General features: G+C 37.6%; 1 protein-coding gene across 1 annotated transcript in view; it reads right to left on the bottom strand.

Annotated features, from left to right (window-relative positions):
* PPFIA2 (PTPRF interacting protein alpha 2) overlaps positions 1–16549 on the bottom strand; it is a 444237-nt gene that overhangs the window by 134322 nt on the left and 293366 nt on the right. Inside the window, exon 6 of the mRNA XM_046646383.1 lies at positions 1131–1247. Within this exon, the coding sequence (XP_046502339.1) occupies positions 1131–1247 (117 nt within the window). The remainder of the gene's footprint in view (positions 1–1130; positions 1248–16549) is intronic.

Here is a 16549-nt window from a genome sequence, read left to right as displayed (position 1 = left end):
TTTATTGAGATCTGAAATGCAGCTCATGGAATCTAGCTGTCAGAATGTAGTTTATCTTTTAATACTTAGCTTAAGATTTCTGGGAAACACATGGATAAAGTCTAAAATGGTGAAGCCTTAAATAAGAGCTGTTTGCTTCTCAACCGCCAGAATTGTTGACAGTCTCAGGAAATTAGCCTGGTATCCTTGGCTTCCTCTGCTTTTATACTTGAAGGAGGAAATGTAAGAAGCCCCTTCATTTGTTTCAGTGGGATAAGTGAGGAATCGCTCAATTTACCTTCTGGTAAGAAGTCTAGTGATATTTGTCTTGTGGTCCAGTCACTTGCTTCTTAATCTCTATGTTTTAAAACCTCTTGACATTCACAACGACACCAAGTTACCTACCTGAGTCATGTGTTCTTGATGATTAAGGAACTCAATCATCCAAAGACATAATTTGTTAAAGGCAAATATCCAGGAGATTTTCTAAGCGTCATACACAAGATGTGCAAATGCCTACGTAATCTCTACCTGATTCCAGACCTACCAGGAACAGACCTGCTGCTGCTGCTGGAAACAAAGGGTTCAGCATAGAAAAGGGCCAAACAGGCTGTGGGTTTCCTCGGCCTGGGAAAGCCCCCCTAAAGGAGAATCACTCTCCTAAAAACGTGGTAAAAGTCCCATGACTTCAGATATTGTTTTATGTCATTTCTCATTAACAGGACTACTGCTGGGGCCTTCCCAAACACAAAGGAAAAGTCACCAGCTGTACATAATACCACTTAAAATTCAAAGTTATTATTATTGTACTTTAAAAAGTGCTGGATATATAGTATTGACATATCCATATAGATATATTTAATTATATATATTCAATTACATATAATTGAATTATTTTTAAAAGAATCAAGTTAGCAAGTAATGAGAAATTCAAATATATATATGCATGAACACATGCACTTATATATTATTTTTAAGAAAATCGAATTACAAAAGAACAATAAATGAAAAGGGAAGCCAATATGAACCTTTGACCAACAAATCAAAAAATTGTAAAGAATGTTTACTACATGGATTTCATATTTGATATTCCTCTCAAGTGATACAGCAAATCAACATGTCCATGTAGGAGCATGTTGTGTGTGTCGTACCTTTTCATGGACTTTCTGGCCAGGTTCCATCCCTTCAAGATGCTCTGACTCTGTGGATCCCTCGCTTGATGCCATTTTTCTTTGTATATGAACATTTTGTTCACGCAAGGCAACAATCTGCAAGAGAAAAGCACTATGCTTTTAAAATCTAAAATAGAGCGTAAAGTAAAACATAATAGAACTTACTCAAATATGGTTAAAAACTAATGAATACAAATAACCAGAAAGTAAACATTAGATCTAATTCATATTATTCAACAAACATTTTTAAAATTTAGGTTAGCATTTTGAGTAATGTTTATAAGTTTTATAGGAATGTGAAATTTACTGAAGAAAATATTTTCTTGTTGGAATATTTGTCTATCTAGTTGGAAATGTATCTAAATTAATGGTATGATCCATGTCTTATTAATTCAGAGATTACATTTAAAATTAATTTATGAAATGTGATAAAATTTGCATTGGTCTGTATTTTTAAAGTACAAAGGAAACTAAATGAAAAGAATGAAGACTGAAGTCTAATTGTACATCATTTACCCAAAGAGGTAGCAGTCTGCAATTTTTTTTTTTTTTTTTTTGCTTAGGAAGATTAGCTCTGAGCTAACATCTGTGCCAGTCTTCTTCTATTTTGTATGTAGGTCATCACCACAGCGTGGCTGATGAGTGGTGTAGGTCCAAGCCCAGGATCTGAAACCCTGAACCCAGGCCACTGAAGCAGAGTGTACTGATCTTAACCACTAGGCCATGGGGCCAGCACCTGTGATTTTAAAACAAGCAAATACACAAACTAGACTTAAGCAATTTTATGGCTCTATCATGAGCACTTAGAATTAAATTGGTCTCATCAGTATTTTGATGGTCAGTCTTTTAGCACCACTAGTCCAAATATAGTTAATTTACAAAAAAAAATTCTCAGAGGGCAATTAATTCTTATAAATTTTCAGCTCAATTTTACAGATATGACAAGTTCAATTGAGAAAGATTTTCAGATAGTTGTAGTTTAAACGCTCTTAGTAATATACAGAGTGGAAAATAGCATTCTAGCATTTTTTGAATGGTGTTTTAAAATGTATTTGCTATTTATACATATTTTGAAAATATTTTCCATTACATTTATGCCATAAATTATTTATTTCTTGGCAAATTTTATTATATTATCGGCTCAGATATTGAGCCAGTGTTGGTTCTAGCAGAAATTAATGCCCATAGTGTTTGGTACACAGCAAATACTGAATCATATTAAACTTATATGGTGAAATTATGACACCAATATGTCACACAGACGAATAATCATTAACTAAACAAAAGACATCACTAGGTTGGTCGTTTGTCCTGCTGCCTGCCACTGCCTCAATGCCCAGAGGAATCACCATGTGTGTGTGAGAGCAGGTGATCTCACATGTGACCTCCAGCATTTGAAAATATGACATATCATTTCATAAAGGCATGTCACCATGTAATGAAGAGCAATCATGCAAATGCTCTTCTCTCTTGTATACTGCAATCACTAAATCAGTGGTTCTCTTACTCCCATTGTTGCCCATCTACTATCTATCATCCACAAAGAAGCCAGATTCGTCTTTTAAATTTGTTATATTGTGTCACTCCTCAGCTTTCTAAAGAACTTCAATCTTTTCCCAACTTATTTAGCATAAATTTAAACTTCTTAACAAAGTCTGTGACATCCTACATGATCCCTTTAGCCACACTGGCCTCCTTTCTGTCTCTCAAATATACCTGGCTCTTTCTCCCCCAGAACTGAGGGACTTGATGATCTTCCTGTCTGAAACATTCTTCCCCAGCTCAGACCACAGCTGACACATCCCAGCTTTCAAAACTCAGCTGAAATCCCACTCCTGAGAGAGAACAGACCTTGCCATCAAACACTTATTACAATATATCCCTGTTTATTTTTGCGTGTATTTCATCCATTAAAATATAATATTCTATTCCTTTATTTACTTACTCACTTTGCTGATTTATTTAGCTAGGAGAAGTCCTAATAATATCTCATGGGAAAAGAATTTTCAAAGGAATATCTTATTGAAAACAACAATTTCCTATGAAACAACACATCATATTACTATGTGCAGGGTATTCAATAAAAATGTGTTGAATTAAATAATTAATGGATAGGAAAAAAGAAAGAATGTAAACCTAATTTATTCGGAAATAACAAATGATAAAGATTTAGGGTACTTGGGAAACTCCAGAGACATTCCTCGCATGTAGCTAACATGGAAATGAATTACATCAAAGGAACAGCAAGAATGAGATAGCTCCTGGATATATAATTTTTATATTACATTCTTAACATCTTGTGTCTTGCATAAAACAATAATATTATATTACCATCAATACATAATGAAATATTATTGTTAATTTATTCTGAATTTTTAAAATTCAAGTACTGTATGCTGACATTCCACTAAGATAACATCCATGATTTAACAAAAATGTTAAGACAAACGTAACAATAAATTGAAAAAGTCTCTGCACTTTCTTCCATTATTTAATCTACTTAGAAGTGAAGAGATACCTTTTTTAAAAAAAAATTAAATATGAAATTTAGCTCTTAGCTTACAGATTAACTTTCAACATGTCCTAGTGCCTAAAGTAAAGCAGGCCATTCGTAAAGGTTTACTGAAAGAATCAGTAAAAGGACGAATTAATGCCATTAATAAAAAAGTCAAAACACCAAATTCACACGGAAAACTCCATATGCAAATGTGATTCTGCCACCATGCTGGAAAAAAAATTATAAACTTCAAGTTTTTCACAAAGTATATACACAATTAGTTCCAGGAAGGATGTAATTTTCAACCACTAATATGAAAACTCTTTTTTTTTTTAAATCAAGCCCTGAAATTAGATTTTTGATACAGGAGAAAGGATCTATAATATTCTGTATTCTTTATTACTCTAATATGATTTTATTCTATTTTTGCCCAATAACAAGTCATCCTGGGTAATTATGAAAGCAAAGTTTCAGCACCTGATTTAAATGGAGGTGTTAATAAGCTTGATTCTTCCTTTCACACTGGGGAAAGTGAGAGGTTCTCTCCAGTGAATGCAGCTTTGGGGGTTGGGTCCTCCTTTCAATGTGTTCAAAGGAGCAGAGAAGGTCACCTAGAAATCACTGGGGCGAAGTTAGCACAGGCCTCTTTAGGAAATTCTCCCAGCTGGCTTGAGATGTTAAGGGAAGAGATGACTTGAAAACCAGCTTGCAACAGCATGCAGAATGAAAAGCAGCTGAGGTCCTCCAAACATTCTCTGGGCTCTCACCGACAGGGAATGCTGTCAAAGGGAGAGCCTGGGTGAGCTGTCTAGAATAGTAAAGTAGGCATGATTCCTCACTGCTAAACGGCATGGCTTACCACCAACAGGATGACATGGTGGGTAGGAGGAATCACTTCTGGGTAGTCTCTGTTGCTCGCCCAGCTGTTACATAACTGCAAGAAAGTACTGGAAACCATCTATGTGCCAAGCAGTGTGTTAAACTACTTTTATCTACAAACTAGGTGTTACAATCTCCATTTAGCAAATGAGTAGACTGAGAGAAAGAGACATTAATGAGAAGAACTAAATAGGAATCAAATAAAAGTCCTTATCTTTATACTTTCTACTCTGTCACATTTTCCCTCACAGCTTTGCATGTGGGCTCTGTTACATCAGAGGACGTCAACAATGGGTGGGTATAGGAGAGAAAGAATTTCCTTTCCCTGTATTGCTACTCTCCCACCCTGGAATACTTTGCCCATTATTAGGTAGGGAACCCTTCCTGGAGGGATTCACATGTAGGCAAAGTTTTGCATTCATATTCGGCATATCAATCCACTGACGGCCCAAGGAACTGTGGTCAAGAGGAAAGTTCCACAATCATTTTAACTGATCAACCATGATTTGTCCAGTGTTTATTGGCATTTGTTTCTAAATGCCCGGCCTCCCTTCATATTCCTTTTCATAACAACATCTTACGATTTCACCGGCTAATTTTCCTTCCCTACTCTAATCCTAGAGCAACTGTCAATCCGGGGGCCAGAGCTCATGGCTGATGGGTGGGCACGTGATCCAACCTTGGGCAATCAGAATATTCCTTGAGATGTTTCTGGCAGAGGTCTGGGGGAAGATTCTCTTTTTCTACTGTGGAAGGTAAGCTGGCCAGATATGATCAGGGTGCCGTTTGCCATCAGGTCCGCCTCATGGAGAAAGCAGGTAGAAGAGATGGAGTCCTGATGAATCACTTCTACTCCTGATTCTAGCCATTCTTAAATCATCTCTACCCCTAACATTTCAGTAATATGAGCCCCAAATTTCCCTTTGTGCTCAAACTTGTTTGGATTTGTTTTCTGACCTTGCAAATACAGTAGGGAACAGTGCACGCAATATCTAAGTGGAGATTTTGGAGAATGACTAAGAATTTACCAAGGAGACAATGGAGAAGACTTTTAAGGTGCATAAAAGAGAACGAGTTCTTTGTGTTTCCAGTGTTATCGGTTAAGATTCCCATGGCAAAGATTCTGAAAGAAGTCGGAAGAATGACGGAAGACAAAGTTAAAGTACTTCAGCTAAAACTCTGGCCTCTGTATGCTGCTTCTCTCAGGCTTATGGCTCTGCCTTGATCCTTATTTGTGTTTCCTATTTCTCATTAAGCCTCTGACAGCCTGACCTACTGCTTCTAGGCACTCTCCAACCCACTATGTTTCCACGTCAATCTCCTCAGTTTTGTTTTTGCCTTTTTCTGTGTCAGGTTGTTTCTGGCTCTTAGTCTCTGATACGCTCTGACTCCACACAGAGGACTATTGATGGTCTTGGTGGCCAGTCTTCCAGTCTGGAAAATTCCCCTGCCCTCATTCTTTTTTTCTACCAAACAATCGGTGAGGTCCTATCCTGTCTTCCAACAGACCCTCTCCTGTCTCCCTGCCTTTGGACAACTGTTTTCCTTGACAGCCTGAAGAGATTCATTCATTTCACAAATATTCATTGAGCATTGATGATGTGCAAGGCTTTACAGAAATACAATGGGGAGAAAAGGATGAAATTCTTGCCCTAATGGAGCTTTCATTCTTGTCGAGGGAGAGAAATTATAAACAAAAATAAGTAGAGTACCTTTTTAATTGTAAATGGAAAATTAAAGCACAGGAGGGGTGCTGTGAGGTGCAGTGTAATTAGGAATTAGGTGATTTCTGAGTATAGACCTGAAGATAAGGGGGAGGAAGCAATGTGAATATGTGGGAGAAGAATTTTCTAGGCACAGGGTGAGGAAAATGTAAATCATTATCGAAAACAAAAGTTTGAGATTCATGAAATGTTTCTGTGAGTTCTTCGGGTGATATAAAATGTCCTCTTCAAAAGACAGGTAAAATATCAGTGAAAGTCAATGCCTTGGAAATTTAGGGTATCCAAAAATGCACAGAAACAGGTGATTCTTAAGAGAAATGTGATTCGTGAGAAAATGACAAAGTCTAATATCTTTGTATTCTCAAACTTTGGGATTTCTAATGTGTTTAAGGTATATTAATCATTTATTCGACAAATACTCATTCATCAGTATTCTAAGTATTAGACACTGCTGGGAAAATGCAGACAGAATCCTTCTCTCAAGAAGATTACATTTTAGTAAATAAGCAACAGAAAAAAAAGAAGGAAGCAGTAAGACAACATAAAAATCACTTATTGAGCTCATACAGTGAGTCAGAACTGTGCTAAGCACATTATACAAATTTGCTTCTTTTCATCAACTTTACATCTATACTATCCTTTCTTTCCAAGTTTGAGATTTCTTGAAGGAAAATCCTGAGACAAGTAACTGTGGACAAGTAGTTTATTTGGGAGGTGATTCCCAGGAGCATAGCATTCTTTAAATAGTCTTAAAAGGACTAAGAGGAGTCTTGGCCCTTCTAGGTGTTACTGGTTGTATGAACTTGTAGAGGTTACTTAATCTCAAGTTTACATTCCTCTGCTATAAAATGAGGGACAGTAATACCTACTTTTTAGTGTGTTTGTACTGTAAAGTACTTAATCAAATATGATATATGTTAAATACTCATTATGTAATGTCAATAATAAAGACCTCCATTCTTCTCTTCAACTTTATCTTCCTACTCGTACTTCATGCCTTAGCTTACTGAAGGCCTTGCATCACGCACACACAAACTGCCATCTTGACTGTGAGTTTTTATATTCATTTGAATTGTCCTTTGTGAGATAATAGAAAATATACATATTGGTCTCTGTCCTCATTTTCTGGCACAGAGCTCGCAAAACCCTTGTTAATTCCTAAGTAATAAGAGCAGTGGGAGCATTTTTTTGTTCTAATGAGGTGACTCTGGGTGGGCTCTGGGCTGGGGGTTTGTCACAAGAAGAACCAAGCCATGATTAGAAGCTTGGAATTTTCAGCCCCACCCCTCATTCTCCAGAGAGGAGAGAGGCTAGAAATGGAGCTGATGATTGGTCATGCCTATGTGATGAAGCCTCCATAAAAATCCCAAAAGTACAAGAGTCAAGAAGTTTCTGGGCTGGTGAACACATCCACATACCAGGAGAGTGGCACACCTGAACTCCATGGGGACAGAAGCTCCTGCGCTCGGGACTCTCCCAGACCCCACCCTATGGACCCTTCATCTGGTTGTTCTTCTGTGTCCTTTATAACTGGTGCTTTATAACTGTCCTTTATAACTGTGTCCTTTAATAAACTGGTAAACTTAACTAAGTGTTTCCCTGAGTTCTGTGAGCTGCTCTAGCAAATTAATCGAACCCAAGGAAGTGGTTGTGGGAATCTCTGATTTGCAGCCAATCAGCCAGAAACAGGTGACAACATGGACTTGAGATTGGCATCTGAAGTGGGGGGCAGGTAGACTTGTGGAGTCCTGAACCTGTGGGTTTTGATGCTATCTCCAAGTAAATAGTGTCAGAACTGAGTTACATTTAGGACACCCAACTGGTTTTGCAGTGAATTGTTTGACACACATCTGGTTTCAGAAGTGTTGTGAGTGTGGTAGTAGTGTGAGAGTGAAGGAGAAACACAGGAAGTAGACTGGAGTATTTCCCTACACACCCTTCCTCAGTCTTGACTGCCTCTTAGTCATCTTTTAGGTCTTAGCTTATATGTCACTCACGTTGGGATGGGTTCTGGGACCATCCGCCTTCCATGGATTTAAGCTATATAGTTCCTTAGTATTCTCCAATAACTTATGTCAAACAACTTAACACTCTATCACAAATGTCTGTTAGTTTTCTCACTGCCCATTTTGATACTGAGTGTCTTGAGACCAGAAACTATATCTGATTGATTATGTATTCCCAGTTCTTAGGACACTGACAAGTAGGAGGCACTCTAGAAATATTTATGGAATGTTGAATGACAGCAGAATACATGAATGGGAAAGACTTAGAGGGAGTTGGAAAAATTGGAGGAAAAGCACTCAAGAAGTTACACATGGAGAAGAAAATGAGTCATCCACATAGACTATATGAATATGAAGTATTTCCCAACATTCATATTTCATGATTCAAGGTCAAGAATGACCTTTGGGCATGGAAGAGCTCATTGGAGCAAGCAAGAAAGAAAAGAACCAGAAGTACTGACATAGTCTTGTAGGATATTCACAGGTCTTGTGTGAGGAGGCAGACAGAGAAGAAGGCACAGGCAACTATAAAGGGGGATAGGCATAGGATCGAGGAAGGGCAGCTTAATGAAAGTCAACAAGAGATATTATGTAAATATAAACAGGCAATTTCATTGTCTTAAAATATTAAAATATATTTTCAAGTATATTGCAGCATAGAAAAAATGATTCAGGTGCACTGAAGTACATGCTGTGTTTCTATGCTCTAGATTTAGAGTGGATTGACATTAGGCAAAAAAATGGAATTCCAAGAGCATCTGGACTTTCTGCCAACAGAATTTTTAAAGTGGACAAAGAAAAGCAATGCAAGTTAATTTAATTTCCACTTGGTTTTTCTCTTCTTCAACTTTTTGGAAATATTAATGTATGGGACATTTCCAAAGTAGTTTACACATATTATCTCACTTAACCCTCCCAATAACCTTATAAATTGGGTAATTTTTTTATCTTCCAAATGAGGAAATCAGCACAGAGGAAATAAGTAATATACTTGAGGTCATACAGAAAAAGGTGCAACAGAGGCAAGTTTCCAATACAAGTCTGATATCTTCAAAACTTATGGGGTTTTTTTGTTTTTCGTTTTTGAGGAAGATTAGCCCTGAGCTAACATCTGCTGCCAATCCTCCTCTTTTTGCTGAGGAAGACTGGCCCTGAGCTAACATCCGTGCCCATCTTCCTCTACTTTCTATGTGGGACGTCTACCACAGCATGGCTTGCCTAGCAGTGCCATGTCCACACCTGGGATCCAAACCAGTGAACCCTGGGCCACCAAAGTGGAATGCACGCAACTTAACCACTGCAACACTAGGCCAGCCTCAAAACTTATGTTTTTTTTTAAGCTTTATGCTATAGTATCTTTTGAAAATTAATGGAATGATTTGCTGCATACACAATCCAAATATTTCTCTTAGTCAGGACTGCAGTTCTGGGGTCTGATAACAGGGGAATTTACCTGCCTTGATTTGACAAAACAGTTTAGACACAGTTAGAAGATGTTTCCAGTTATTCTTAGGAATAAAAATCATGTTGTCTATATTATTTATCATTTTCATTTATAACTCTTATGTGGCCCAGGCATTTCAATTCACCTTGAAAATTTCCCTACTACTTTTTAAAATAAATCATGTCAATCCCTCATGCTGTCTCTAGGGATCTTTGTTCTGATGTTTTTACATTCATATTTGCCTGTACGTATTTAACAACAACTTCCAGACAGTGCCCATATCTAATTAACAAAGATTCTTTTCATCTATTTTTACCCCAAACTCAATTAACAATTCCAAGAGTGAGACCTACAAAAGTCTCACTACACCAACACATAATTTGCTTCTACACAGATATTCGTTCTAATTTAGCTGAATTCCATGCTTAGATCACACTGAGGTTGCAACATGAAAAAGACAAAGAAAGAACTAGAAGAGTAGGGATTTATAATTTACGCTTAAGCAACTCTCCAGCCACATTAGTTTGGATTTGTGTTGTTATATGTTAATAGGGAAACCATAAAGATTGAGACACTTATTCAAACAGAATTAAAGACACTGAGTCAATGGCTATTTCACTTTCCAATTCTGGCTTTTGGACACAAGATTGATAAGCATCGTGGAAGCATATGAAAACCAATGTATAAGCAACTGCATGTAGTCTAACGCAGTTTGATCACCTCACAAATCACATTCATTTTCAGTGTTTTCCAATGAGCACAGATAGACTGAAAATTTGTGAAACTGAACTGATCCAATGAATGATTGAATTGCTTTGAGATGACAATCAGAGCTTTGCGTTGTGAAAATTTGCCTCAAGTTAAAAAAATAGTTATTTGATCAATGGTTTAATGAACAAATCCATTTATTCTAATGAATGACCAAATAGCTTGGAGGTAGGAGGCATAGGTTCACTTTGTGGTTGTTCAGAATTTTTACCAGTGCACTATCTCTAGTCACTCAACAAATACTTAGTAAATGAATGTGAACACACTGCACATCTTTATTTTCAACCTCTTCCACTTTGGCCGACCAGACTTTCCAATACCCATTTGACGAATGGACTGGGTGCCAGAATTTAAATGCACATCATCAGTAAGTTTCTGGTTACACTTAGATGGAAAATGCAATACACAAATTTTGGCTATGTCCAAATTTTACATCTGAACCGATTTTGCTTATCCCTAAAAACATAAGGATACCTTGTATGACCATGGAATTCAAGCTTACCTGGTTTTTAATGGTGAAAAAAAAGTCTTTCAAAAAATAATATTGAAGATTTTTAAAGACCATTCTTAAAACAATAACTGGCATGCAGAACTATTATTTTTATATTTTTACTTTTTGATGAGGAAGATTGTTGCTGAGCTAATATCTATGCCAATCTTCCTCTGTTTTAGGTGGGATGCTCCCACAGCATGGCTTGATGCATGGTGCTAGGTCCATGCCTGGGATTCTGTGAACCTAGGCTGACAAAGCCAGGAGCACAAACTTAACCACTACGCCATGGGGCTGGCCCCAGAGCTGCTAGTTTTACTTTTAAGTTTAAGACAAGTGTTGCACTAGTCATAATATTTCAAATGTTGCTTGAGTAGATTAGTTTTTGCAGGAGACACTTATAATATCCATTTTCCACATTAATTTTAATTTTCAAGAATAGTTATTTCTACAATCATTATATTTTTAATATAGTTATTGATATGTAATTCCTTTATAGATTACAACTTTCTGTCAGACTAATCTGTTCATCTAATCGTTATTTCAGTCATTACATTTTTTGACACTGAGTACTCTTTAATTTATTTCCACTATTCAAATAGATCCTTAATATTTAAAGTGATAATAAAATCAAATACCCTCATCTTCATTAGAGGTATACAAATGGCTGCAGAAAATACAAAACAACTTAAATTGGGCAGAAGAGTTAGTAGGCATTGTTAAGGCACAAGATTGATATTGTAGTAGGTCAGCAGCTAAGAGTGACATAAGATGGAAGAATAATAATAAAAATGACCAAGAAAGCTGTTGAGGAGGTAACATACAAGAATTAACCCAGAGAACAAAAGCAAAACAAGTCCTAAACAGTTTCCCAAAAGTTTCAGTAGTAAGAAAATACTTCCTGAACAAATTATATTTACCATTGCAAGAAAACAAGCCTCTATTTAAAATACAAATAAGCAGATAAGTAAATGAGGAGGAGTTGAAAATATTCACTGAAGTAAATAAATGACACTGAGAAGTACAACCCCAAGTGTAAAATAATTGCAATAATTCAGTGTTGAGGGCTCAACGTTGGAAGTAATTCACTTGAAAGTTTTGAATTTCATGGAAAAAATACATTAGAATCTCCATCACCCAGGAAGATGCCATTGCTAACAACTTCTCCCCTCCCTGGAGAAGACAGCAGAATCCCATTCAAAAAATAAATGAGGTGTCTGTTAAATTAACTAAAGGAGGAGGTTATCAGACTGAGGGGGCTCTGATGCCATGGCGACCTAAAGAAGCAAAGCAAACTCTAAGCCTATCAATGCCTCAAGGCTACAAAATCAAAACGCTAGGGACAACCAGCCACAAATAGCCAACCAGGCTTCAAACTACACCCAATCAAATAATTTCCTTTCTTTCTCTGTCTTTCCCCTGCTCCCGGCGGGAGAGCTCCTTATCACTTCCGGTTTGGCGCTGCTGGATTCAAATAGTGTTTTGCTCAAATAAACTCTTAAAATATTTAATATGCCTCAGTTTATCTTTTAACGTGTCGCAGAATGAAAGTAGCAAATAGGACTTAATAAAGGTATCGATTATCATAAAGTACTTCTTGGCACAGACCGGAGGCTTCCTTCCCCATTCTCACTCCCGCCATCGCTCCCGCTGGGCCTCCTAGCTCTAAAGTCAGAAGTATCAAAATACACTAATTTGACTTGGCCCTCAGCTAAGGGCAGGACAACGACTGCAGTGTTTATCCCTCCCTTTCGCCTTTTTTTCCTTCCAAAAAAAAAGAGAAGCAAAAATGAGAGAGAGAGTTATGCTGAGAAGAGAGTCACGGCAAACTGAATAGCCAGTGGGTCCCCACACATCAGTTTACAGAGCAGCAAGTGCGCTGTGAATGAGGAGTCTCTGTCTTCAAAAGTCTCAATAAATGTTTATTTCTTATGAAATGTGTTAAGACATGAATAAGAGTTTCTACTTTAGTTACTTTATGTATACTAAGAACTATTAAAATGCTTTGATCAAATATTGATTATTAAATTAATAAAGGTGAATCTACATAGGACTAATCATTTCTCTGTCATCTCTTTATTTAAGTGGCTCATCTGCTATCAGAAATTTTTGGATGCTTTAGAATGAAATGTTGTATTTTAATAAGGCAAACATGCTATATTTCCAGCAACAAATATTTGAATCTTTTAAAATGTCACATTAAAATTAACCTTTCTGATCCAAGTATTAACCAGGCCTGGACCCTGCTTTGCTTCCGAGATCAGACAAGAGATCTGGTGTATTCAGGGGGTCAAGGGAAGGGAGGACTGGGTAGTTGTTCAAGGAGTATAAAGTTTCAGTATGCAAGATGAAGACATTCTAGAGATCTGCTATTCAACATGGTGCCTAGGGTTAACAATAAGGTATTGTGCACTTTAAAATACGTGCTAAGGACTGTTGAAATAACTTTCTCGGCCTACGGTGCAGCACTCCTGCCCGGGTGCCAACTGGAACTTCGCTAACTTTCATGTCCTTGTGAACGCCAGCTTGACCAGAATTGCGGTATCTCCAGTCAGCCAAGCCCCAAAGCCAAGCCAGGCCTGAGCCTTCTCACCCCAAGATTGACTATATGGCCCAAGTTGATCAGGTGTTTTTTATTTTTCTCTTCCTTGTTCTTTATTCTTTATCCTAGAAACACTTCTTGCCTTCTGTCTCATTTCATAGTTCCCAGATAGACTTCCCTTCATGAAGTGTTAAATAAAGTTGGTTTGTAGCATCTAAATTGTCTTCTTTAATCATTTTTTAAGAGAGGATAGATCTCATGTTAAGTGTTATGATAAAAACAAAAATAAAAATAAAAACAAAAACGAAAGAACACAGCACATTTTGGGAGGTGATATGTTTAGTACCTTGATTCTGTGGTGATGGCATCATGAGTATATGCATATGTCCAAACTCATCAAAATGTATACATTAAATATGTGCATTTTTGGTGTATCAATTATACCTCAATAACACTTCAAAAATAGAAGTGGCCAAAAAGTATATGAAGCAATCAAATTAATCTCTGTGAAGATGGACTGTATTCCCCTTTCAGCACCATAAAATTTGGCCTCCTCAGCCAGGCATGGCTAACACTGTAAGTATATACTTGAGCTTTCTAGGTTCTTTTTTTTTCCCCAATCACTGCAGAAGTGACAAAATTATAGGCTGTGTCCTGGAACAATTCTTTTCAGCTCTGTTATGCTGAGGGAAAGAGTCTTAAGGGAAAGAAAAACATTTCAAAGTGCTTGAAAAGTACTTGAGAAAATGTAAAAAGCAGAAACAATATCCATTAGTCATTCTCGCATGTAAAAAAGCAAGCCAGGGAAACAAAAAGGATTTATTCATTTAGTTCCTTCCTTAGAAATAACAAAAGAAGCATACTAAACCCATTATTCTTAACAATTCCTTTTAAAGCAATCCATTTGCTTGGGTTCTAATGGTAATAATCATGTGTTATATTCATTGGCACGTATTTCAATTTTATTTTAATGTGATTTTTAAATGTGTACACAATACAAAATGTCAGTATGGGAAGCGACCAGAAATTATATGGCCTTTATATTTTTATTTTTATGGATGAAGAAAATGCAGTTTACAGAGAATGAATGATAAACCTCTTCCTGTCCCCAACAAATTGCCACCTAGTCAGTCCCACTGTGGGACCCACACTCCACCTCCTGGATCTCAGTCCAATCGTCTTTGAAAGAAGGATAATATCACTGCTAAAAAGACAACAATGACCTCATCACCATCAATAACAATAATATCTACTGAAAGATAGTTTGTGCCAAGCACGTTTTAAGCTCTTTACAATATTAACTCATTCAAACCTCACAACCTTCTAAGTTCTATTATTAGAGTTGAGCTAATTGAGGCAAAGAGGATAAAGAAATTACCTAAAGTCACAGAGCCAGCAAATGCAGAACCACTTAGGGAGAAAGTAAATTCCCTGGGCAGGAATTACAGCTCCTGTTGGCAGTGTATTTCCTCCTTTCCTTTCTTGTCCTCAGACTTCTTTTCTTAGCCAGGGCAGGATATATCCACAGCACCCAATTAAAAGTATTCTATATAGAATGAAGGTTTTATACTCACCACTTTCCCCTCACTTGCCCACGCTAACTTCTACCAACTCCTTACTCTCCACTTTTCATAGAGTATTTCGTATGTTTTTCTCCTTCTTATTTCTGTTATCATATTTATCTCACTGTTTTGTGATCTTCAGCTGATGGGGTCTGTAGCCATGGGCCCTCCAGATCCAGTTCAATTGACCCCATCTTATCAACAGAGTAATTAAGAAATAGTCTTCCACGGGGCTGCCCTGGGTCCGAGTGGTTAAGTTTGCATGCTCTGCTTCAGCGGCCCAGGGTTTCGCTGGTTCGGATCCTGGCGCGGACATGGCACCACTCATCAAGTCATGTTGAGGCAGCGTCCCACATGCCACAGCTAGAAGGACCCACAACTAAAAAATATACAACTATGTACTGGGGGGATTTGGGGAGAAAAAGCAATTAAAAAAAAAAAAGAAGATTGGGAACAGTGGTTAGCTCAGGTGCCAACCTTACCAAAAAAAAAAAAAAGAAAGAAATAGTCTTCCAGGAGATTTGCAAAGTCACACAGCCAGAGCATGCACAGAAGAAGAAATCTTGACCTGAAATGACCGAAGAACCAAAGATCCTCCTCCCCATGGAACCAAAGGACCAGGACGTGACTGGAACTTCAAAGTCAGACTCTTATCAGAAGTGAGGCATGTGTCATTCAGGAAGACCTGGTGTTAAAATTCCTTCCCACCTCATCATAAATGTTTAGAACCTTACCATTAATGTTTGAAGCCCACCAATCAAAACCTGTCTGGCCAGCATTTCCCCATGCCAGTCTGTGCTCCCTAACCTCTTAAATTTTGCCCCCAATCCTGAAGTGGGGAGACAGATCTGAGGGCACACCCCCGCTGTCTCCCTGCAGATTGATCTTGAAGAATAAAGCTGTTTTCTTTTCCTGAAAGCTCATGCTGTAATTAACAGGGTTTTTTTTTTTTACGTGCATTGGGCAAGAGATCCCAATTTTGTGCAATAGTAGTTCTACGTTCTACATTTATGTTATTTTTAGGCCAAGGCTCTTATTGGCAGTTCAAAATCACTTGCATCAAAATCACCTATGATGCTTCTTAAAAATGCAGACTCCATTTTAATGAATCTTGATTTTAGTAAACTTCAGAGTGACCATTACACACTCTTCCATGAGGACCAATGTGCATGGAGTCTTCCAGTGCAGCCCAGCCTGTGGCAGAGGGAGCCTCTGGGATGTGACCTCAGTGGCCATCTGGGCAGGGGGAGCCACTCCAGCCTGCAGCCTGGCTGTTTCTGTCAGGCCTGCAAGCTAAAAATGGCTTATACATTTCTGAACCATTGAAAAAAATCTAAAGAAAAATAATACTTTGTGACACATGAATGTTATAAGAAATTAAATTTCCGGTGACCCTAAATACATTTTTATTGGAACATGGTCAAGCTCATTTGTTTATATAATTGCCCGTGACCGCTTTCACTCTCCAATGGTGGAGTAGCAGTAA

Source organism: Equus quagga, chromosome 19 (genome assembly GCF_021613505.1).
Source record: "Equus quagga isolate Etosha38 chromosome 19, UCLA_HA_Equagga_1.0, whole genome shotgun sequence".
NCBI lineage: Eukaryota > Metazoa > Chordata > Mammalia > Perissodactyla > Equidae > Equus > Equus quagga.
The sequence above is the reverse complement of the archived record's forward strand: the minus strand, read 5'-3'. Positions and strand labels throughout refer to the sequence as shown.